Genomic DNA, 23,587 nt, shown 5'->3' on the forward strand with positions numbered 1-23,587 from the left:
ACAGACCTTCATCAAAGCCTCTGGTGTCCAGCTGGGTGGACATTGAGTGACCATGTGATGTCCATCAGTTTGGAGCAAGCCCTTTGTGCCCATAAGACATTCACTGCATCTCAGATCCTTTTTGACCAGAACAGGTGTAAACACCGGGGTGCATTTTCAGTTCAGGTGGGTCAACTGTGCCCATTGGTGGTGTCTCTCCTGAGAGGCTCATGCCTGTAGCGTGATTCGTGGCTCCAGATGTGAATCACTGTCATCTCCATCTAAACCAGAGCTTTAATCCAAGGAAACACATGACATCACCTAATCCAGGACGGATCCACTTCTGTAACAAAACCAGATGTGAACGTATGGGATTTCAGAGAAACAGTAACGTGAGAGGAAAGATCCAGAGGGAGAGATGAGGAGAATTATTTTTAAGCAGTGAGTTGTCACAATCTGGGATGCACTGTCTGAAAAGATGGGGGAAGCGGATTCAATAAAAACTTTGAAGAGGGAATTGGATATATACATGAAAAGGAAATAAATTTGCAGGTTTATGGGGAAAGAGCAGGAGTGTGGGACTAATTAAATACTTATATCAAAGAGCCAGCACAAGTCCCAGCAGTTGAATTGTCTCCTCCCGTGTTTTATGAATCTATAGAGAGTTAAAGAATATCCGAATATCATTTCAATCAGGTTAAAATATTCTCCAGCCACATTGAAAGTTGACCACAATAGGACAAATCTAACACACAACAGTGGTGAGCAGGAAAAGACCAGCTGCTCCATCAAGCCTGTCCCAAAGCAGCTTCAACACTTACAAACTTGTCCAGATTATGAAAAGCCACTTCAGCAAAAGTAACAAATTATCATTAAATTCAAATCAGAGCGTTAAACAACGAGACATTTTCACATTTGAAGAAGGTCAAGGAACCCAAAAGAAGTGACATCATCAAGACAAATCTCCCAAACCTGCCTGTATTCCAAACCTCCCCATATCAGATCACCCCCACCCCCTCTCCTTTGTTAATTGGTGCCTTGACTCATGACACTTTCCTGACTGGCTATCTGGGATTGTCAATCATCATTGATGATGTCATTCCCTGTTTGAATACAGCATAACCCTGTAGTATAAATACAAGAGTTTGTGTTAGGGAAAACTGGTTATACAGCTTTCTAGGTAATAGTGAAGATGGCTTCCCAAGTGCATCAGAACTACCACAAGGACTGTGAGGATGCTGTTAACCAGCAGATCAACCTGAAGCTCTATTCCTCCTATGTTTACCTCTCCATGGTGGGATTTGTATTCTTTGTCACTATGTTCTGTAAAGTTGCAAATTCTCTATGACTTTATATGAGATGACTTTATAAACTATATTTCTCTTCACTTTTTTCCCTGGGGTGAAAGAATCATTGAGCAGTGTGTAATACAGGGTGATGTGAAGTGAATGGACTGTTTCCTGTAGCAGCTGCTCTCAACTGAGGAAATGTATCCGGGTGTTTACACCTGTTCTGGTCAAAAAGCATCCGAGATGCAGTGAACATCCTGTGGTCACAAAGGGCTTTGCCCAAACTGATGGACATCACATGGTCACTCAATGGCCACCCAGATGGACAACAGACACTTTGATGGAGATCTGTGGTTACTGGTTCTGAGGGAACTATTGATTGATCCTTTTCACAAGAAACTCTGAATTCAGTATCACAACCTCTAGGGAGTGGGGATGGTGATGGGTGTGACAAGCTCATGATGCTGGGAATTATTGAATCTTCATACAGCAAAAAAAAATCAAAGTGACCAGAAGCAACTTTGAGATGCTGAGTCATTAAAGTGGAATGACTGAAAAACCAAAGTTTCTCTAATTCCCTTTATTGTCGTGTCTGCAACTTTAAGGAACCACTGCTTGTGAACAACATATTTGATCCTAAACAAAAACAGAATTACCTGGAAAAACTCAGCAGGTCTGGCAGCATCGGCGGAGAAGAAAAGAGTCGACGTTTCGAGTCCACATGACCCTTCAACAGAACTGAAGTATAGTTAGGAGAGGGGTGAAATATAAGTTGGTTTAAGGTGGAGGGCGGGGGGAGAGAAGTTGAGGGGGGTGTGGTTGTAGGGACAAGCAAGCAGTGATAGGAGCAGATAATCAAAAGATGTCACAGACAAAAGGATCAAAGAGGTGTTGAAGGTGGTGATATTATCTAAGAAAAGTGCTAATTAAGAATGGGTGGCAGGACACTCAAGGCACAGCTCTAGTGGGGGTGGGGTGGAAAGACTGACAAGGTATTAGTTGTAGATTTAAAAATAATGGAAATAGGTGGGAAAAGAAAAATCTATATAAATTATTGAAAAAAAAACAAAAGGGAGGGGGAAGAAACGGGGTGGGGATGGGGGGAAGGGGAGTTTAAGATCTAAAGTTGTTGAATTCAATATTCAGCCCGGAAGGCTGTAAAGTGCCTAGTCGGAAGATGAGGTGCTGTTCCTCCAGTTTGCGCTGGGCTTCACTGGAACAATGCAGCAAGCCAAGGGCAGACATGTGGGCAAGAGAACAGGGTGGAGTGTTAAAATGGCAAGTGACAGGGAGGTTTGGGTCTTTCTTGCGGACCGACCGCAGCTGTTCTGCAAAGCGGTCGCCCAGTTTGCGTTTGGTCTCTCCAATGTAGAGGAGACCGCATTGGGAGCAACGAATGCAGCAGACTAAGTTAGGGGAAATGCAAGTGAAATGCTGCTTCACTTGAAAGGAGTGTTTGGGCCCTTGGACGGTGAGGAGAGAGGAAGTGAAGGGGCAGGTGTTGCATCTTCTGCGTGGGCATGGGGAGGTGCCATAGGTGGGGGTTGAGGAGTAGGGGATGATGGAGGAGTGGACCAGGGTGTCCCGGAGGGAACGATCCCTACGGAATGCCGTCAGGGGGGGTGAAGGGAAGATGTGTTTGGTGGTGACATCATGCTGGAGTTGACGGAAATGGCGGAGGATGATCCTTTGAATGCGGAGGCTGGTGGGGTGATAAGTGAGGACAAGGGGGACCCTATCATGTTTCTGGGAGGGAGGAGAAGGCGTGAGGGCGGATGCGCGGGATATGGGCCGGACACGGTTGAGGGCCCTGTCAACGACCGTGGGTAGAAAACCTCGGTTAAAGAAGAAGGAGGACATGTCAGAGGAACTGTTTTTGAAGGTAGCGTCATCAGAACAGATGCGACGGAGGCGAAGGAACTGAGAGAATGGGATGGAGTCCTTACAGGAAGCGGGGTGTGAGGAGCTGTAGTTGAGGTAGCTGTGGGAGTCGGTAGGCTTGTAATGGATATTGGTGGACAGACTATCATCAGAAATTGAGACAGAGAGGTCAAGGAAGGGAAGAGAAGTGTCAGAGATGGACCATGTGAAAATGATGGAGGGGTGGAGATTGAAAGCAAAATTAATAAATTTTTCCAGGTCCCGACGAGAGCATGAATCAGCACTGAAGTAATCATCGATGTACCGGAGAAAGATTTGTGGGAGGGGGTCGGAGTAGGACTGGAACAAGGAATGTTCCACATACCCCATAAAGAGACAGGCATAGCTGGGGCCCTACACAGTTGCATGGTCCCACAGCTCAAAGATGGCAAATTCATTAAGTCAGTGCAGTTCTCAACAAGTTCCTCAAATTAACTTGTAAACATGGATAATTGCAGCCGTAGCATCAACCTTTGAATCTACTTATAGGAGCAAAGGCAACATTGGAATTCGAGCAGGATGAGTTATTTGGTATGGAATGTTCCTGGTGCCCAAATATATACATGAGTTGGTTTTATAAATTGATAGGCATGGGGGGTAGTGGAAGGTGAAGCAGCTTTTTAACTCATCATATTTTAAGTTATTTGCTTTACATATTCACTCCATCCAGAAGGATTAGATTGGAGTATGGTTCCACACCCCTGTTCCTCACCCTTCAATATATCTACCTGACTTGCAGTGACAGCTAACCTAAATTCACTTGACAGAACAAGAAAGATTTTCAGAACCATCTTCCTTACCTTATACTTTCACTCACACTAAAGGCCAGAAGAATTATGACATCTCTGGCTGATTGCCCCAATAGTCACCAGTTTCATTCCTTTTAGGATGTTGAATGACAGTGTTTTTGATTTGGGGGGAGGGGGTGGAAAAAGTAGTGGGGCTCATACTGAGCATTGCAGTCAGGGCTCAAAGCTTACCAGGAAGTCTGAAGCTATTATGAATTTGGTTAAGTGTTTTATGGTATCGCACAGTCAGAACTGAGATTGGCAGAAGCTTATTAATTGATGAAATTGTCTCCTCTCCCACTGCTGCCTCCAAAAAAAAACTAGTCAGGTCTTTGGACTGACATAGTGCAAGACTAAATTCATTATTTACCTATTCGCACAAAAGTTGCAGCATCTGATTTTTTGGTGTAATGAGGGAAAGTTGTCATTGATGCAGAGAGTCACCATGCAATGGGAATAGTTCCTTGTATTTATGCTGCTTCAAGCCAGATAATTAGTTGCTCCCCAAACTTGTTGCCCTCTAACACAGCTTCCTAAGTTTGGGGTCACTGAACATCACTCCTTAAGTGGGGTCAGCATCAGATTGTTCAGTAACAATTCATGAATCATCTTGGGAATATTTTTACCACATTAATAAGGCACTATGTATACCAAGTCGTCATTTTGCAACAAGTTTGAGAAGAGCACATCTTCCCAGATGTAAAGAGCTGAACACCTGGATAAAGCGGTTACACAGCTCAGTGTAACAATCATTCCTTTCATTTTCTCCACCCTGGATATCGTTTGAAATTTAGGAAGGAAGGAAGCACAAGTCAGTCCAATAGTAAGCAGTTTATTTACAAAATGTTACATTTTACATCAAGACCAGGTCACAACTGATGCAAAAGCCACTATTCCCTACAGGACTGGATTGTTCCATCTCAGATTATACAATACTAGTATTAAACACAAGTTTGTCCCCTGCAGTCAGTTCAGTCACCCTTCCCCAGGGTGAGCTTGTCAAACAGGTACTCTCCCATGCCATTCTCAGGGGCTCCCAGTCTCTTCAGGTTGGTGATGTGATCTCCAAGCTTCTTGATCACCTTCACTTGCTCATCCATGCAATGAGCCTCCAGGAAGTCACAAAGCTGAAAGGAGAGGGATAACTAGTTATGTCCAGCAACAGATCAAGGATTTAGAGATCCCCTTAAAATTTGTATTTTAAAATGGATAGTCAAGTGGAGCAATTGGAATCGATAACATTACTGCATCATTAAGTTAACACATTGCACAAGATGTCCCAGGATCATTGGGACATTGATAGTATGACACTAACTTTCCATTCTTTCCCAAGGTAGACTCCAAAACAAAGCCATTGGGCATGGAGATGCTCCAAAGTCTCAAGGACTCCAGTTCCATAAATTCCAATTGAGGGGAAAAAAAGGAGCTTACATGAGGGTCAGTGTTCCCAGAGGAGAGCTTGTGCAGATCCAGCAGACTCTGGTTCACATTCTTCTCCATCTGCAGAGCTCTCTGTATTGCCTCCAGACCATTGCCCCACTCATCCTGCTCTGGTTTCTGAGAGGGGAAGAGAAGACATTTCTAATGGATTAAACAGATGATGAAAAAAATACAAGGAAAGAAACCAAATAGGGGTGAATGAACAATCAGGATCAAATGTCAAAATTGTAGAATTACTTCAAACTATCACAAACATTGAAAACAATTGGTTCTAATTTGTTTCCAATAATTTCTGGGACAAAGTAAGGGGATCCTGAAAGAGGCCAGTCATTCTATGAATCCAATCTTGATATCCTCCAAGATGATTCAGCCTCCACATTTATTCTGAAATTTTCAGTTTCTCAGCGTGTTCCCATTCACGTGACTGCTCCTTGAAGGACTCAAAGTGATTCAGGGCAACATCATTCTGGTCAAAGTTGAAGTGGATTATAACTGCACACCCAATGGGGACTACCCTAGATCAAGTGCACTCCCTTAATAATCATCATCTTCACTTGGGTTCAAAGCAACCACCTCAGACACTCGTTTGGGTCTAAAGTAGTGAACTACACCTCTCCCAAGGAATACGATTATCAAGAGATATTACCTTCTTCCAGATGGCCAAGTTATTTAACAGGCTAAGTTATAATCACACAGATATTACAGGTGTCCGCAAGTCTCTCTTTAAAAAAAAATGCAATCTTCCCACTTTCAAAAAAATAGAAGGTGGGTTCTTAAACGGCATAGATTAGACTACGAGACATTATACATTAAATTTGTAAATAAGTTAGTGAAGAATTATTTAACATACAATAGAGTAGATTAGTGCATGACTATAAAAAGATAAAGAATAGTCTTTGTTCTAAGAGAATCCAGTGAAAAAGACTTAATACTATGCTGCGGTGAAAATTACTTTGAATGTTTGATGGATATCCATAACTAATGTGTTATCTTAAATCTCCAAATGGCTCAGTTGAGTAGTGGGGCTCATACTGAGTGTGGCAGTCAGAGCGCAAAGCTGGGGTCATCCAAAATTACACTATTTGTCTTTAACTTCAATGCCCCTATCACCCCTGGGTTGCTGACCTACATCAGTCCCTGATCAAGTAATGGTTTGATTTTAAAATTCTCATCGTTCTTTAATTGCTTCATGGCCATCCCTCCCTATCTCTCATCTTCTCCAACCTTCCAAGATCTATTGGTGGCTGTCTCTTTAGCATCCCCCTACACACCTTGAAACCTGCCTTTTTGACTATCTATCCTTAGTTGTGCCATAGATGTTTTATGATGCCCCTGCAAACCACTGCGTTATTAAGTTATGGACAGCTGCATGCCACCTTTGTAATGAGAAGTATCAACCCCAACTTCTTACCTACAAGAGAAATCTGAGGGTTTTTTTATTGCTTGGAAATGGCTAGAAGTCACTGGACAATTTTAGGTGTTTAACAGTGTTACAGTAATTTATCTTTTGTTGTATTGGGCAATTATTGTTGCCATTTATTTTACACATATTAACTACAATCAGGATGTGATTTATTGCAAAGTACACAGAATCAAGATTACACCATGACATAATTAGAAGGTCCAATGAATGTCAAGACTCAATCCCATGATCTGTTACATAATAACTGTTCAAGTTGTTACAGCCAAAGCAACCACTCAATCTAACAAGGAGGCAGACTTCAATTCATTTTTTAATAATCCATTTATTCAGTTATTTCACATCAAGAGCACCAAATAGAATCATTCCCTAAAGGACAGAGTTAGGGTCTCATGACATAATCCCCACAGTCAGTCACTCTCTCCCAGGGTGAGCTTGTCAAACAGGTACTCTCCCATGCCTTTCTCAGGGGCTCCCAGTCTCTTCAGGTTGGTGATGTGATCTCCAAGCTTCTTGATCATCTTCACTTGCTCATCCAAGTAGTGAGTCTCCAGGAAGTCACACAGCTGGAAGGAGGGATAAACTAGTTACACCCAGCATCAGATAAGAATCTGAGCTCCCCTTCAAGAGTTGGATTTTTTTTTTGCACCTTCTAGTCAAGTGATACAATTGAGATTGATGGAATTACTGCATTAGACTGATGCACAGTAGGTGGGGAGTACCTGTCCACAATTGGCCAACCTCACTGCTGATCCCAGCCCCAAAACTGAACCCAGGAGGGACACCACAACAACCAATAGAGGTGAGGTCATTTGAACTGGCTCAAAGACAAGTTCCCATCAACTCCACTTTACCCAAAAACCCACATTAAAACAGCTTACATGAGGGTCAGTGTTGCCAGAGGAGAGCTTGTGCAGATCCAGCAGACTCTGGTTCACATTCTTCTCAATCTGCAGAGCTCTCTGCATTGCCTCCAGACCATTGGCCCAATCATCCTGCTCTGGCTTCTAAAAGAGGAAAGGCAGGCAGCTCATTTACAATGGATTAATGAAAATACATGAGAAAGTACAAGAAAAACAGGGATGAAAAAGCAGGTAGAAGCTCAAATTACCAGAAACCAGCGTCAAAATCACAGGTTAATTTTTGGATGTGGGAGTCATTGGCTAGGTCAGCATTTATTGTTCATCCCCAATTGCCTTGAGGGGGAAAGACCTTCTGTAGTCCATGTGGTGTAGGTACACAGCACCACATTATTAAATTCAGAATAGCAGAATCAAGTTAAACCAAGAAGCATTAAAATAAAATTAGTCTAAGGGGATCAAGGCAGGCATTCACTCATTCCATTAAACTCAACCTTGACATCCTCCAGGATGATCCAGCCTCCACGTTTATTCTGGAATTTCATCAGTTTCTCAGCGTGTTCCCGTTCCGCATGTGACTGCTCCTTGAAGGACTCAGCAAAGTGACGCAGGGCAACATCATCCCGGTCAAAGTAAGAGGACTGCAGGTAGAGACAAAAATGGAAAGGAAGAGTCAGAATTAGACCCAAATCTCAACCATGGCCAACTAAAGAAAAAGAAATGGCATCTAGGTCGATAAGTTACTATTCTCTACCTCAAACACCTTGTATTCAATTATAAAAACAGAATTACCTGGAAAAACTCAGCAAGTCTGGCAGCATCGGCGGAGAAGAAATCAGTCAACGTTTCGAGCCCTCATGGCCCTTCAGCAGAACTGAAGCATAGTTTCAACAAGGGAGAAATATAAATTGGTTTAAGGTGGGTGGGGGGGAAGAGACACATTGAGGGTGTGGTGTGAGCAGACAATCAAAAGATGTCAGAGACAAAAGGGTCAAAGAGGTGCCGAAGGTGGTGGTCTTTGTCTGAGAAAAGTGCTAACCAAGAATGCAAGACAGGACACCCAAAGTACAGCTCTAGTGGGGGTGGGGTGGAAAGACTAAAGGTTTTAGTTTTAGATTTAAAAATAATGGAAATAGGTGGGGAAAGAAGAATCTATATAGATTATTGAAAAAAAAGGTGGGTGGGGGGGGGAAAGAAACGGGGTGGGGATGGGGGGAGGGGGAGTTCAAGATCTAAAGTTGTTGAATTCAATATTCAGCCCAGAAGGCTGTAAAGTGCCTAGTCGGAAGATGAGGCGCTGCCCCCCCAGTCCGCGCTGGGCTTCACCGGAACAATGCAGCAAGCCAAGGACAGACACGTGGGCAAGAGAACAGGGCGGAGCGCTAAAATGGCAAGCGACAGGGAGGTTTGGGTCTTTCCTGCGGACAGACCGCAGGTGCTCCGCAAAACGGTCGCCCAGCCTGCGCCCGGTCTCTCCAATGCAGAGGAGACCGCACCGGGAGCAACGAATGCAGTAGACCAAGTTAGGGGAAATGCAAGTGAAATGCTGCTTCACTTGAAAGGAGTGTTTGGGCCCTTGGACGGTGAGGAGAGAGGAAGCGAAGGGGCAGGTGTTGCATCTTCTGCGTGGGCATGGGGAGGCGCCATAAGTGGGGGTTGAGGAGTAGGGGGTGATGGAGGAGTGGACCAGGGTGCCCCGGAGGGAACGATCCCTACGGAATGCTGTCAAGGGGGGTGAAGGGAAGATGTGTTTGGTGGTGGCATCATGCTGGAGTTGGCGGAAATGGCGGAGGATGATCCTTTGAATGCGGAGGCTGGTGGGGTGATAAGCGAGGACAAGGGGGACCCTATCATGTCCCTGGGAAGGAGGAGAAGGCGTGAGGGAGGACGCGCGGGATATGGGCCGGACACGGTTGAGGGCCCTGTCAACGACCGTGGATGGAAAACCTCGGCCAAGGAAGAAGGAGGACACGCCCGAGGAGCTGTCCCTGAAGGTAGCGTCATCAGAACAGATGCGACGGAGGCGAAGGAACTGAGAGAATGGGATGGAGTCTTTACAGGAAGCGGGGTGTGAGGAGCTGCAGCCGAGGCAGCCGTGGGAGTCGGCAGGCCCGCAATGGATATTGGTGGACAGTCTATCATCAGAAATTGAGACAGAGAGGTCAAGGAAGGGAAGAGAAGTGTCAGAGATGGACCATGTGAAGATGATGGAGGGGTGGAGATTGGAAGCAAAATTAATAAATTTTTCCAGGTCCCGACGAGAGCATGAAGCAGCACCGAAGTAATCATCGATGTACCGGAGAAAGAGTTGTGGGAGGGGGCCGGAGTAGGACTGGAACAAGGAATGTTCCACATACCCCATAAAGAGACAGGCATAACTGGGGCCCATGCGGGTACCCATAGCCACACCTTTTATTTGGAGGAAGTGAGAGGAGTTAAAGGAGAAATTGTTCAGTGTGAGAACAAGTTCAGCCAGACGGAGGAGAGTAGTGGTGGATGGGGATTGTTGGGGCCTCTGTTCAAGGAAGAAGCTAAGGGCCCTCAGACCATCCTGGTGGGGGATGGAGGTGTAGAGGGATTGGACATCCATGGTGAAGAGGAAGCGGTTGGGGCCAGGGAACTGGAAATTGTTGATGTGACGTAAAGTGTCAGAGGAATCACGGATGTAGGTGGGAAGGGACTGGACAAGGGGAGAGAGAAGGGAGTCAAGATAATGAGAAATGAGTTCCGTGGGGCAGGAACAGGCTGACACGATCGGTCTGCCAGGACAGTTGTGTTTGTGGATTCTGGGTAGGAGGCAGAAGCGGGCCGTCCGAGGTTGGGCGACTATCAAGTTGGAAGCTGTGGGAGGAAGATCTCCAGAGGAGACGAGGTCAGCGACAGTCCTGGAAACAACGGCTTGATGTTCTGTGGTGGGGTCATGGTCCAGGGAGAGGCAGGAGGAAACGTCTGCGAGCTGACGCTCAGCCTCCGCGAGGTAGAGGTCAATGCGCCAGACAACAACAGCACCACCCTTGTCAGCGGGTTTGATGACAATGTTGGGGTTGGACCTGAGAGAACGGAGTGCAGTGAGTTCAGAGAGAGACAGATTAGAATGGGTGAGAGGAGCAGAGAAATTGAGACGGCTAATGTCACGCCGACAGTTCTCAATGAAAAGATCAAGAGAAGGTAAGAATCCAGAGGGAGGGGTCCAAGTGGAGGGAGAATATTGGAGGTGGGTAAAAGGATCCGTTGAACGGGGAGAGGACTCCTGCCCAAAGAAGTGAGCACGGAGACGAAGACGGCGGAAGAAGAGTTCAGCATCATGCCGAGCCCGAAATTCATTGAGATGAGGGCGTAAGGGTATGAAACTAAGTCCTTTGCTGAGCACTGAACGTTCAGCATCGGAGAGGGGAAGGTCAGGGGGTATAGTGAATACGCGGCTGGGGCTGGGATTGGAAGATGGGGTGAGGACGGAGGGACAAGCAGGGGTGGAGGGTCCCCGATGGGTGTTGGAGTCGATGAGTTGTTGGAGCTTGCGTTCCTTAGCACTTGAGAGAAAGAGAAAAAGTTTCTTGTTGAGGCGACGGATGAGGCGAAGAATAAAATGAAACTGGGGGCACGCGCAGCTTTGAAAAAGGGTGCGGCGGTGCTGCTGGAGGGAGAGGTCAAGTGTGTTCATATGGCGGCGCATGGCACTGAGTGTGGATCTCAGAATGCGACGGGAACAGCAGTCCGAGAAACGTTTTATGTCCCGGAGATACCTGTAATCCTGGGTGGGTTCGAAACAAGAGGGATGGAATTTCAGTTGAAATCCACGTGGGGTGAGTCGGAGACGGAGACAGTCACTGAGAAAGGAGATATGGCTGTGAAAGCGGGTTTTAGTAAACACCTTGTCAAACACCAGGAGAGAAATGGAAAGCAATGAAGGTGAGCAGGGCAGAAGAGACAGTCGGAAATCCTGTCGGAGGACAGAACCATACTTCTTCCAAGAGGGCATTTTTTTGAAGAGAGGTGGCAGTCAATCAAACACAAAGATAAAAACAAAAAGCTAAAAGCTACTGCGGATGCTGGAAATCCAAAACAAAATAAAAACAGAATTACCTGGAAAAACTCAGCAAGTCTGGCAGCATCGGCGGAGAAGAAATCAGTCAACGTTTCGAGCCCTCATGGCCCTTCAGCAGAACTGAAGCATAGTTTCAACAAGGGAGAAATATAAATTGGTTTAAGGTGGGTGGGGGGGAAGAGACACATTGAGGGTGTGGTGTGAGCAGACAATCAAAAGATGTCAGAGACAAAAGGGTCAAAGAGGTGCCGAAGGTGGTGGTCTTTGTCTGAGAAAAGTGCTAACCAAGAATGCAAGACAGGACACCCAAAGTACAGCTCTAGTGGGGGTGGGGTGGAAAGACTAAAGGTTTTAGTTTTAGATTTAAAAATAATGGAAATAGGTGGGGAAAGAAGAATCTATATAGATTATTGAAAAAAAAGGTGGGTGGGGGGGGGAAAGAAACGGGGTGGGGATGGGGGGAGGGGGAGTTCAAGATCTAAAGTTGTTGAATTCAATATTCAGCCCAGAAGGCTGTAAAGTGCCTAGTCGGAAGATGAGGCGCTGCCCCCGCATGGGCCCCAGTTATGCCTGTCTCTTTATGGGGTATGTGGAACATTCCTTGTTCCAGTCCTACTCCGGCCCCCTCCCACAACTCTTTCTCCGGTACATCGATGATTACTTCGGTGCTGCTTCATGCTCTCGTCGGGACCTGGAAAAATTTATTAATTTTGCTTCCAATCTCCACCCCTCCATCATCTTCACATGGTCCATCTCTGACACTTCTCTTCCCTTCCTTGACCTCTCTGTCTCAATTTCTGATGATAGACTGTCCACCAATATCCATTGCGGGCCTGCCGACTCCCACGGCTGCCTCGGCTGCAGCTCCTCACACCCCGCTTCCTGTAAAGACTCCATCCCATTCTCTCAGTTCCTTCGCCTCCGTCGCATCTGTTCTGATGACGCTACCTTCAGGGACAGCTCCTCGGGCGTGTCCTCCTTCTTCCTTGGCCGAGGTTTTCCATCCACGGTCGTTGACAGGGCCCTCAACCGTGTCCGGCCCATATCCCGCGCGTCCTCCCTCACGCCTTCTCCTCCTTCCCAGGGACATGATAGGGTCCCCCTTGTCCTCGCTTATCACCCCACCAGCCTCCGCATTCAAAGGATCATCCTCCGCCATTTCCGCCAACTCCAGCATGATGCCACCACCAAACACATCTTCCCTTCACCCCCCTTGACAGCATTCCGTAGGGATCGTTCCCTCCGGGGCACCCTGGTCCACTCCTCCATCACCCCCTACTCCTCAACCCCCACTTATGGCGCCTCCCCATGCCCACGCAGAAGATGCAACACCTGCCCCTTCGCTTCCTCTCTCCTCACCGTCCAAGGGCCCAAACACTCCTTTCAAGTGAAGCAGCATTTCACTTGCATTTCCCCTAACTTGGTCTACTGCATTCGTTGCTCCCGGTGCGGTCTCCTCTGCATTGGAGAGACCGGGCGCAGGCTGGGCGACCGTTTTGCGGAGCACCTGCGGTCTGTCCGCAGGAAAGACCCAAACCTCCCTGTCGCTTGCCATTTTAGCGCTCCGCCCTGTTCTCTTGCCCACGTGTCTGTCCTTGGCTTGCTGCATTGTTCCGGTGAAGCCCAGCGCGGACTGGGGGGGCAGCGCCTCATCTTCCGACTAGGCACTTTACAGCCTTCTGGGCTGAATATTGAATTCAACAACTTTAGATCTTGAACTCCCCCTCCCCCCATCCCCACCCCGTTTCTTTCCCCCCCCCACCCACCTTTTTTTTCAATAATCTATATAGATTCTTCTTTCCCCACCTATTTCCATTATTTTTAAATCTAAAACTAAAACCTTTAGTCTTTCCACCCCACCCCCACTAGAGCTGTACTTTGGGTGTCCTGTCTTGCATTCTTGGTTAGCACTTTTCTCAGACAAAGACCACCACCTTCGGCACCTCTTTGACCCTTTTGTCTCTGACATCTTTTGATTGTCTGCTCACACCACACCCTCAATGTGTCTCTTCCCCCCCACCCACCTTAAACCAATTTATATTTCTCCCTTGTTGAAACTATGCTTCAGTTCTGCTGAAGGGCCATGAGGGCTCGAAACGTTGACTGATTTCTTCTCCGCCGATGCTGCCAGACTTGCTGAGTTTTTCCAGGTAATTCTGTTTTTATTTTGTTTTGGATTTCCAGCATCCGCAGTAGCTTTTAGCTTTTTGTTTGTATTCAATTATGCTTAGTTATTTAAAAAAGACTAAGAAGTCACTTCAAATCAAGTCCAAAGTCATTGTGTCATGCAGCCTAATTATAACGTGCACTGCAAGCTCAATATTGTGCTTCATCATACTCACTTGTACAGATGGTCATGGAATCTACCACAGGCAGAAAATGGGATAATTTGCTTAACTACCTACCGTTTAAATCTGGGTGTCAGAGATGAATGAAATAGCCACCATTACGTTCAAAGACCTTCTACAACAGGTGGGCTGTAGACAAATCATTTCCTCACCTCCCAGAAACATACATATTCTCCTATAAATCCAGGATTAACAGCACCCTTTCAAACATTTAAGCGCACTTGAATTAACCCAGTAGGGATGCAGAATGAAAGCTAGCCATGAAGCTGTTACTGATTAAGCTTTGATTGCAATACTGTATTAACATATTTCTTAATTACTCAACTTTAAATCATGGCCATATCTAGAAATAAGAGGAACATTGACACTGTCACTTTCATTAGGATTACTCATTTTAGTACACAACATGAGAGCTAAAAATTTCATTAGAAGTTCTAGTATAGAAAATGAAGTTACAAATTTACAATATTCAGAATGCTACAGCAACAAACTACAGGAGTTTATTATTGATCATAAAAGAGTAGAAAGAAATTGCATTATATTACAACTTTAAAAAAAACATTACATATGGACCAACAGGCTATTGAAATAGTTCAAAAAATATAAAACTCACCATGGAGAGGTAAACATAGGAGGAATAGAGCTCCAGGTTGATCTGCTTGTTAACAGCATCCTCACAATCCTCCGTGGTAGTTCTGACGCACTTAGGAAACCATTCTAACCTACTAAACCAACACAATTTTCTCCCAAGTTTTTACACTTAAGTTAGTGAGACCAAACCATCTTTAATACCAGGGCCGACATTCCAGCTGATGAGTAACTATTCCCAGTAACCAATCAGAACTCTATGCCCATCAGAGGCCCCCAATCAAAAATGAAATGCAGTGGAGGTGATAATGTGGGACAGGGAACGTTTTGATTGGATGATTTGAGCAGACAAGTGCAAAATACTGGACAGGGGAAGCAAAAATAACCAATAACGTTCTTCATGAACAGGACTCTTTCCTAAAGTTAAACAGGAGACACTGTGTTACCCCAGTGTCATCAGGTCTTTGGCCACAGGATGCAGATGTTTTGGGATGGAGGGGGAGGGAGTGGTGCAAGTTTCAGTTGGAGGATCTGACTCGCTAGTCCTGACAAAATCAGCAATTTGTCATTCTAGGACTGCTTATGCTCATGGGGTTCCAGGTGGGGTTGGGGGTGGGGTGGAGGCCGGGGATGGGGGTGGGGTGGGGAGTGGTGTCACTCTGTTTGCCCGCTTCTCTCCCACAGTCTTGTCGACCTCTGGGCAGCCAGTAGAGAGAGCGTATGTGGCATTCACCAGTACATTTGATGCCATCCGCGGCCAGGCGGCATCTAGGATATAGAGTGTCTTGCAGACGTCAATAATAAGATCCTGATTTACTAGGCAAGGTACCCTTTAGTTGTAATGACACTTATCCTCACATTGGCACCTATTTAGTTGACTGGATGATCCCATGTTAGGAGTGGCCTAAAAGCAAGATATTTCACTCCTGATCTTGGCCTTCTGGTGTAGAGGGAAACAGGAGGTTGGAGGACCTCCTCATGGTTCAGCCCCATGGGCTTGGCCTCCCATAGGTCCAGCAGAGCGTAGTCGAGGGGATTGTTTAGCCTGGCTGCCCATGTCTCTTTTGTGGCTATGCCTGTGCCTGGGTGTACCTGGTCAGGTGGTACATAATGCCTATCTATAACTTGAGATTCCTGCGATCGATGGGCATCAGAGGGACTGAAACGTATAGGTAATAATGAACAGGAGGTTTTCCTTTATTCATTCATAGGATGTGGGCGTCGCTGGCCGGGCCAGCATTTATTGCCCATCCCTAATTGCCCTCGAGAAAGTGGTGGTGAGCTGCCTTCTTGAACCGCTGCAGTCCATGTAGTGTAGGCACACCCACAGTGCTGTTCGGGAGGGAGTTCCAGGATTTTGTCCCAACGACAGTGAAGGAACGGCCAATATTTTTCCAAGTCAGGATGGAATGGCTTGGAGGGGAGCTTCCAAGTGATTGTGTTCCCCTGTGTTCATTACCCTTGTCCTTCTAGATGGTAGTGGTCGTGGGTTTGGAAGGTGCTGTGTAAGGAACCTTGGTGAATTCCTGCAGTGCATCTTGTAGATGGTACACACTGCTGCTACTGTGAATCGGTGGTGGAAGGAGTGAATGTTTGTGGATGGGGCGCCAATCAAGTGGGCTGCTTTGTCCTGGATGATGTCAAGCTTCTTGAGTGTTGTTGGAGCTGCACTCATCCAGGCAAGTGGGGAGTATTCCATCACACTCCTGACTTGTGCCTGGTGGACAGGCTTTGGAGAGTCAGGAGGTGAGTTACTCGCTGCAGGATTCCGAGACTCTGACCTGCTTTCATTGCCACGGTATTTATATGGCTGGTCCTGTTTTGTTTCTGATCAATGGTAATCCCCAGGATATTGATAGTGAGGGATTCAGTGATGGTAATGCCCTTGAATGTCAAGGGCGATGGTTAGATTTTCTCTGCGGAAAGGATCAATCAATAGTTCCCTCAGTACCAGTAATACTGGCCTTAACTAAAGTCTCTGGTGTCCATCTAGCTGTGGGCCTTGAGTGACAATTTGAAGTTCCTTTTCCACAGAGATTTGTCACGATTTGGAATGCACTACGTGGAGGAAGAAGATTTAGCAATACCTTGAAGAGGGAATTGAATATTGTAGTAACTGTAGCTTTAAGGAATGTACTAACTGTAGCTTTAAGACTTATTGTATTGTGTAGTATCATGTGACAGTGAGTGAACCAGCCCCAAGCACCGGGAACCTTAGGGGTGGAGCTTGTACCTAGTTGTGGATCTTGATGGAAGCATGTAACTGCTGCTGAAGCCCTCTAAATAAAGTTCACTGTTTCTTATGAGGAGGTTGTCTGGAAAATCAGGTCAATAACAGATATATACATGAAAAGGTAAAGGATTGCAGGTGTAGGGGGAAGGAGCAAGGTAGTGGGACTAATGACTAGCTCTTTCAAACTGTCAGCACAGCCACCGTGGGGTAAATGGCCTCTTTCTGTGCTCAATGAATCAAGGATGAGCCAGAGAGGTAAAGAACATCCAAGTCTCATCATTTCAATCAGATTCAAATCATCTTCAGCCTCATTGAAAGTTGACCATTAAAGGACACATCTAATATACAACATTGATGGGCAGGAAAAGACCAGCTTCTCCATCAAGCTTGTCCCAAAACACACTGCAGCAAATGGAGACGTGTCTGTGGGTGACACTGGATTCAGTGATGTTCACTCCCTCTCACTCTCATATTTCCATTTCTCTGTCCAATGGTTGCTTTGAAAATTCCCTCACGATGTCTTGATTGCTTTGAATATTGTTTCAGCTTCACCGTTCCTGGCAAGGGGAAGAAGAGAGAAGTCAACGTTCTCCCCTTGATATTCACTAGCATTACCATCGCTGAATGCCCCATCATCAACATCCTGGGGGTCACATATTGACCAGAAACTGTACTGGACTAGCCATATAAATACTGTTGCTACAAAAGCAGTTAAGCGGCTGGGAATTCTGTGGTGAGTAACTCACATCCTGACTCCCCAAAGCCTGTCCACCATCTACACGAGTAAGGAGCATGATCGTACTCTCCACCTGTCTGGATGAGTGCTGCTTGATCAATATTCAAGAAGTTTGAAACCATCCAGAACAAAGCAGCCCCGCTTGATTATCACCCCATCCTCCACCTTAAACATTCATTCCCTCCACCACCGACGCACAGTGGCAGAAGCGTGTACCATCTACAAGATGCACTGCAGTAACTCACCAAGGCTCCTTCAACAGCACCTTCCAAACCCACAACCTCTACCACCGAGAAACACAAGGGCAGCAGATGCATGGGAACATCACCACTCGCAAGTTCCCCTCCAAGTCTGTGGGTGACACTGGATTCAGTGATGTTCACTCCCTCTCACTCTCACATTTCCATTTCTCTGTCCAATGGTTGCTTTGAAAATTCCCTCACGACGACTTGATTGCTTTGAATATTGTTTCAGCTTCTCCGTTCCTGGCAAATAACAAACTTGTCCAGATTATGAAAAGCCACTTCAGCAAAAGTAACAAATTATCATTAAATCAGAGCGTTAAACAACGAGACATTTTCACATTTGAAGAAGGTCAAGGAACCCAAAATAGGCCATTCGTCTCCTCGTGTCTGCACCATTTGAAAAAAGAGAAAAATGAAACTAGCCACTCATTTTTAATCTCACCTTCCAGCACCCGGCCTATAGCCTTGCAGGCATTTCAGGCGCAGATCCAGGCACCTTTTAAATGAGTTGAGAATTTCAGCCTCAATCACCAATTCGGGCAGTGAATTCTAGACACCACCACCCTCTGAGTGAAAAACTTCTCCTCATGTCCCGTGTAATCTTTCTACCAATCACCTTAAATCTATGCCCCTTGATGATTGACCCCTCAGCTAGAGGAAACAAGTCTTTCCTGTCTACCCTATCTAGGCCTCCAATAATTTTGTACACCTCAATTAGGCCACCCCTCAGCTTCCCCTGCGCTTAGGAAAACAATCCTAGCCTGTCCAATCTTTCCTCATAGATGCAATTTTCAAGCCCTGGCAACATCAAGATGAATCTCCCAAACCAGTTTGTATTCCGAAGCTCTGATTGGCTCTGGGTCGCACTCCTTCCCCCACACCTTTGTCAATTGGTGCCTGCATTCATGGCCGATTCCTGACTGGCTATCAGAGATTGTCAATTATTCGTGATGTCATTCCCTGTTTGAATGCAGGATGTCCCAGTTGTATAAATACAAGAGCTTGTGTTAGAGAAGATCAGTACTAGATTTTTCTAGGTAACTGTAGCAGTAATATTGAAGATGGCTTCCCAAGTGTGTCAGAACTATCACAAGGACTGTGAGGATGCTGTTAACAAGCAGATCAACCTGGAGCTCTATTCCTCCTATGTTTACATTTCTATGGTGAGTTTTGTATTCCTTGTCACTACATTTGGGAAAGTTAGAATTTCTCCAGTTCAATGAAGTGACTTCATAAACTGTTTATCTTGACTTTCTGGGGTGAAAGTATCATTGAGCAGTGAGTGCTTCCAGTGTGTAACACAGGGTGATGTGGAGTCAATGGACTGCTCCTTGTAGTAGCTGCTCTCCATTGAGGTTTAATAGATGAAACTAGTTCAGCTGCTGCCTGAGTTTGTAACTGATGAGCACAAACCTAGTCAAGTGGTTGTTACCATTAGACCAAATTCAGTTTCAATGGGGGTGTCTATAGCTGGGGAATGTTAGCAAGTCCCCACTTGTTTTCTTGCCTTTTTAATTGAAAGTGAATCTTGCCAGTCTAACTGTAATCTTGCCAGTCTTTTTGAGTTTTTTTTTGTTTTGATTTACCATTTAAAATCTCCAAAGGTGGTAGTGGATTCATTACTTCTGAATTCAGTGCATAAATCTTGTAATATAAATTGCAAACTGCGAACCCACAAGTTTCCCTTGTGGATTTGGTCTGTCTGCCACATCATCATAACACAAAATGCTCACAGGAATGCCAGTGAGAATCTCCATGTGTAGAGAAATGTTATATCCACTTGGGAACTGGTGAGATCTTGGTTCAACTTTTCACCATTGATAAATAATACTATGCATCAAAATAAATTCTAGTGCTTGATATGAAGGAGGCCCAGACCTTCTGGCCTCTAGATGTTTGGAGACTGGATGTGCACTGGATTGCTACAAGATCTACAAGATTCTTTGGAAGTCCAATGCAAGGACTCTGGTGTAATGAAGCTATTAATCTATACAATATTGGATAAATTTTCTTAAGAGGTTTAGTCTGTGGGTGTCTTAATTGGATTAAAGCCAGCCAGTCTGGGTACTTTGTACTAGTTTTGAATGCATTTGTATTTTTTTTGAATAGAGCATTCAAGAAGTGGCTGGTGATGCAATGAGAATTTACATTCAATGGGCTGTGCTAGGTATAACTTCAGTTTTGTTTGGAGAGCAGAGGCAATGAGATTAAAAGCAGCTGTAAGTCTTTAATTGGATCCTCAGGAACCAAAGTGAAAGAACTTCATTTTGGATTTAAGGTGAAAATACTTTGCCTGGTTAACTCCATGGGTTGCTGTTGCGTTAATGGGATTAGTTTGGGAATTCATTTAAGTGATTTTTTTTTTGTAGCCATGTGTAGCGTAAACTAATAAAAGGCTTAATATAAAACCTCAGACTGGTGGTCTGATTCCTGAACTGAGTTGCACTCAACCTATAATAAATGATATATGCTTATGACAGTGGTTTAAAGTGTCCCTCTGGAGTTTTTAAGTAACTCAGCTTTACCAAATGCAGTCATAACACTGGGCTATTTTCAACTCCTGATGGGCAATTCCCTGCAGGGGACCCTCAGTCTCCAACTAAGTGGAGTTGGAGACATTAGACTTTTGATCAGTTACCCAGGAAATGTTAGAACTTCAATTTGAACACATTATTGGAATATGGCAGCTAGTGCTGTAAAAGTAGAGGTGGGGTAGTGCCTCTGCTGCTCCCTCTTGAGGTTCACTGCATAAATGGGATGGTTGAGGGATCTTCCATCAGGAGAACAATCTAATGTGGTGAATGGCAAGTTTTTTTTTATCTTGATCAGGGTTAGAAGTAAGGTTTCTTTCCTGATCAGAAGACCTGAGCTGCAATCCTATCTTTTCTGTTTGATCTTTGGACTTTGTTTAGACAATGTCCAGCATTCATGAAATGACTTAAATTAGTGGTCCCAAAATTTCTATTTGGGGTTGGGTGGGGGGGGAAACTTGGTTTGAAAGATGGAGCTGGGAATAATTGAATTTAAAATTCATCAATTTACATCCAGCATTTAAATTTATTCTCTCCCGTGGAGAATAATTGACTTTGAATTTTATATTTTAAAATCTAGGTCCAGCATTGAAATTTGTTTCTTTCCACAGTCCTTTTACTTTGACCAGGATGTTGTTGCCCTGCGTCACTTTGCTGAGTTCTTCAAGGAGCAGTCACATGAGGAATGGGAACACGCTGAGAAACTGATGAAATTCCAGAATAAACGTGGAGGCCGGGTCATCCTGAAGGACATCAAGGTTGGATTTGATGGAATGAGTGATTGCCTGATTGGAACTAAACTGAAAATAATTGATTCATAGTTTAATGCAGTAATTCTATCTTGTGGTGAATTGGGTCCCTGGTTACATCTGCTTTGGGATACTGCTTCATTTCTTTTCTTGCACTTTTTTTAAATCCATGGTAATTGTCTGCCTTTCCCTCTTCAGAAACCAGAGCAGGATGATTGGCACAATGGTCTGGAGGCAATGCAGAGAGCTCTGCAGATGGAGAAGAATGTGAACCAGAGTCTGCTGGATCTGCACAAGCTCTCCTCTAGGAACACTGACCCTCATGTAAGTTGCTGATGCTTTAATGTGGGCTATTGGAACAATGAAAATGGGTGATGTTACTGTTCCTTGATTTCTTGCATCTAATTGATTTTTGTTGGTGTCTCCTGGAGGTTTTTTCAGGGGATGTAGATGAGCATTTCTACAAGAATTTCCCTCTATCACTTCACCACCTGACTCTATCCTCTGGTCCAGAAGGAATTGAAATCCAATCTCTTCAGGAAATTCAGTTTATGGTTGTCTGCTGCTGGACTTTGACAACTTATCCTTTTTTTTTTTACTCTTTCAGCTTTGTGACTTCCTGGAGACTCACTACTTGGATGAGCAAGTGAAGATGATCAAGAAGCTTGGAGATCACATCACCAACCTGAAGAGACTGGGAGCCCCTGAGAAAGGCATGGGAACATACCTGTTTGACAAGCTCACCCTGGGGGAGAGTGAATGAACTGACCATAGGAGCAAACTGCTGTTTACTATTCAATTTGTATAGTTGAGACCTTTGACCCAGTAACTTGTAATGTGGCACAAAGAACTAACTATAAATAAACTGTTCAACATGAAGTGGATTTTGCCTTGTGTTAAATGGTTGTTTTTTGGATTAATGCAGTTTACTTTTTACACAAGTTGGGACACTTTGTTTAACAACTTGCATTACAATTGCAGTGAAGCAAATGCATGTCATATGTTGACACTCTAACCCCCAATTTGGTGTAATCCATAATTCTTTATCTCGTTCCAATGTATTAAAACACTTGTGCATTTCAATACAATAGCTGGCACTGACCCAGCACTTTCTGTTGTGCAGCTAAACATGACACCCCTTAGAATCTACCACTGACCTTAATGGCTCAGGGTATCTTATTTGTGAAGGAAATCTCCAATCTGACCCTAGCTGGTTGAATAAGGGACTGTTTGCCACTGGTGATGAATATTCTCCTGGCCTTTTTGCATCAAGGGGCAACTCTCAGTTCTTCAAACCAGTAAAATACTAGCTGCTGAAAAACTAAAATGGATCCTATTTGTTCTGGATAGATTCATCCAGGGTATTAAGTCCCTGGAATTAGTTGTGAAATACACTGGGAGTGCTGCTTTTGATGATTCCTGTAAGATTAGGAGCAAAGTAGCAAATGACCCTGATGCAGACTAGGGCCTGAACACATGTACTAAAGGGAATTATGACTGGGTCATTGGACTATGCAGCCTGCAATGCCATATTACTTGCCTCTAACGAGAAGGGGAATGGTAATTACTTGTTAGAAATTGGTTCTGAAAACTGGTCTCTAGACCCCTAATTGAATCTGAAGGGAGAGTGAAAATTGTCAAACCAGTTGACAAAATCTAATGGTTCAGCAGGGAGTGAATGGAGTCAATACCAAGCAAGGTAAATATTTCACTTCGAGACCCCTGCTCCATCAATTTATAAAACTCTATCAGCAGCTCCATAAATGTCTCTTACGTTTAGTCCCGGTAAACATTTCCTACCCAATAAGAATCATCCTTTCCAAATCCTACTGGATCTCCATTGGTCTCCTTCACCCCTCTGAAGCTTTGTTGCAATTGCTGTGGTTACCCATTCCGATTTTAGAAACTGGGTGAGGGTAACGAAATTAGCCTTCGGTTACCAGGATCTGTCATGTTAATGTTTTTTTGCATCTCGAGGTTCCATGAAAATCCACAAGTGACAAAGGATGATTCTCAGTATCATGAGCTTTTCATATCGATCACCATCCCCACTCCCTACAGCTTGTAATAGTGACTTCAGTTTCCTGTGAAAAGGATCAATTAATATTCCCTCAACCAGTAGCTGCAGACCACCATCAAAGCCTCTGGTGCCCATCTGGCCATTGAGTGATGTCCATCAGTTTGGACAAAGCCCTTTGTGGCCATAGGACATTCATTGCATCTTATTGTTTTTGACCAAAACAGGTGTAAACACTGGATATACTGTTCAGGTAGGTCAACTGTGCCCATCGTTGGCATCTTCAATGAGAGGCTTGTGCCTGTAGCATAATTGGTTGTTCCAGATGTGAGTCACTGTCAACTCTATCTGGCCTATCTAGACCAGTGTTTAAATCCAAGGAAACGCATCTCATCAGCT

The 23,587-nt window shown here is 44.8% G+C and overlaps 2 protein-coding genes across 3 annotated transcripts in view; one reads left to right on the forward strand and one right to left on the reverse strand.

Moving 5' to 3' along the window:
- LOC144669408 (ferritin, higher subunit-like) overlaps positions 1-14,759 on the reverse strand; it is a 37,736-nt gene extending 22,977 nt beyond the window's left edge. The window contains exon 1 of the mRNA XM_078531818.1: positions 14,703-14,759. Coding sequence (XP_078387944.1) covers positions 14,703-14,705 — 3 coding nt within the window. The 5' untranslated portion in view covers positions 14,706-14,759. The remainder of the gene's footprint in view (positions 1-14,702) is intronic.
- On the forward strand, positions 1,166-22,050 carry LOC144669405 (ferritin heavy chain B-like). Of its 2 annotated transcripts, none has more exons than XM_078531811.1 (4): positions 1,166-1,273; positions 21,034-21,180; positions 21,370-21,495; positions 21,779-22,050. In XM_078531811.1, exons 1-4 carry the CDS (start codon positions 1,172-1,174, stop codon positions 21,932-21,934), a joined length of 531 nt encoding a protein of 176 aa, XP_078387937.1. In that variant the 5' UTR covers positions 1,166-1,171; the 3' UTR covers positions 21,935-22,050. The 2 variants fall into 2 exon arrangements, with proteins under 2 accessions (XP_078387937.1, XP_078387938.1); XM_078531812.1 differs by lacking the exon at positions 1,166-1,273 and adding an exon at positions 18,953-19,054.
- Positions 22,051-23,587: the final 1,537 nt, after the last annotated feature.

Source organism: Cetorhinus maximus, chromosome 29, assembly GCF_964194155.1.
Source record: "Cetorhinus maximus chromosome 29, sCetMax3.hap1.1, whole genome shotgun sequence".
NCBI classification, from domain to species: Eukaryota; Metazoa; Chordata; class Chondrichthyes; order Lamniformes; family Cetorhinidae; genus Cetorhinus; species Cetorhinus maximus.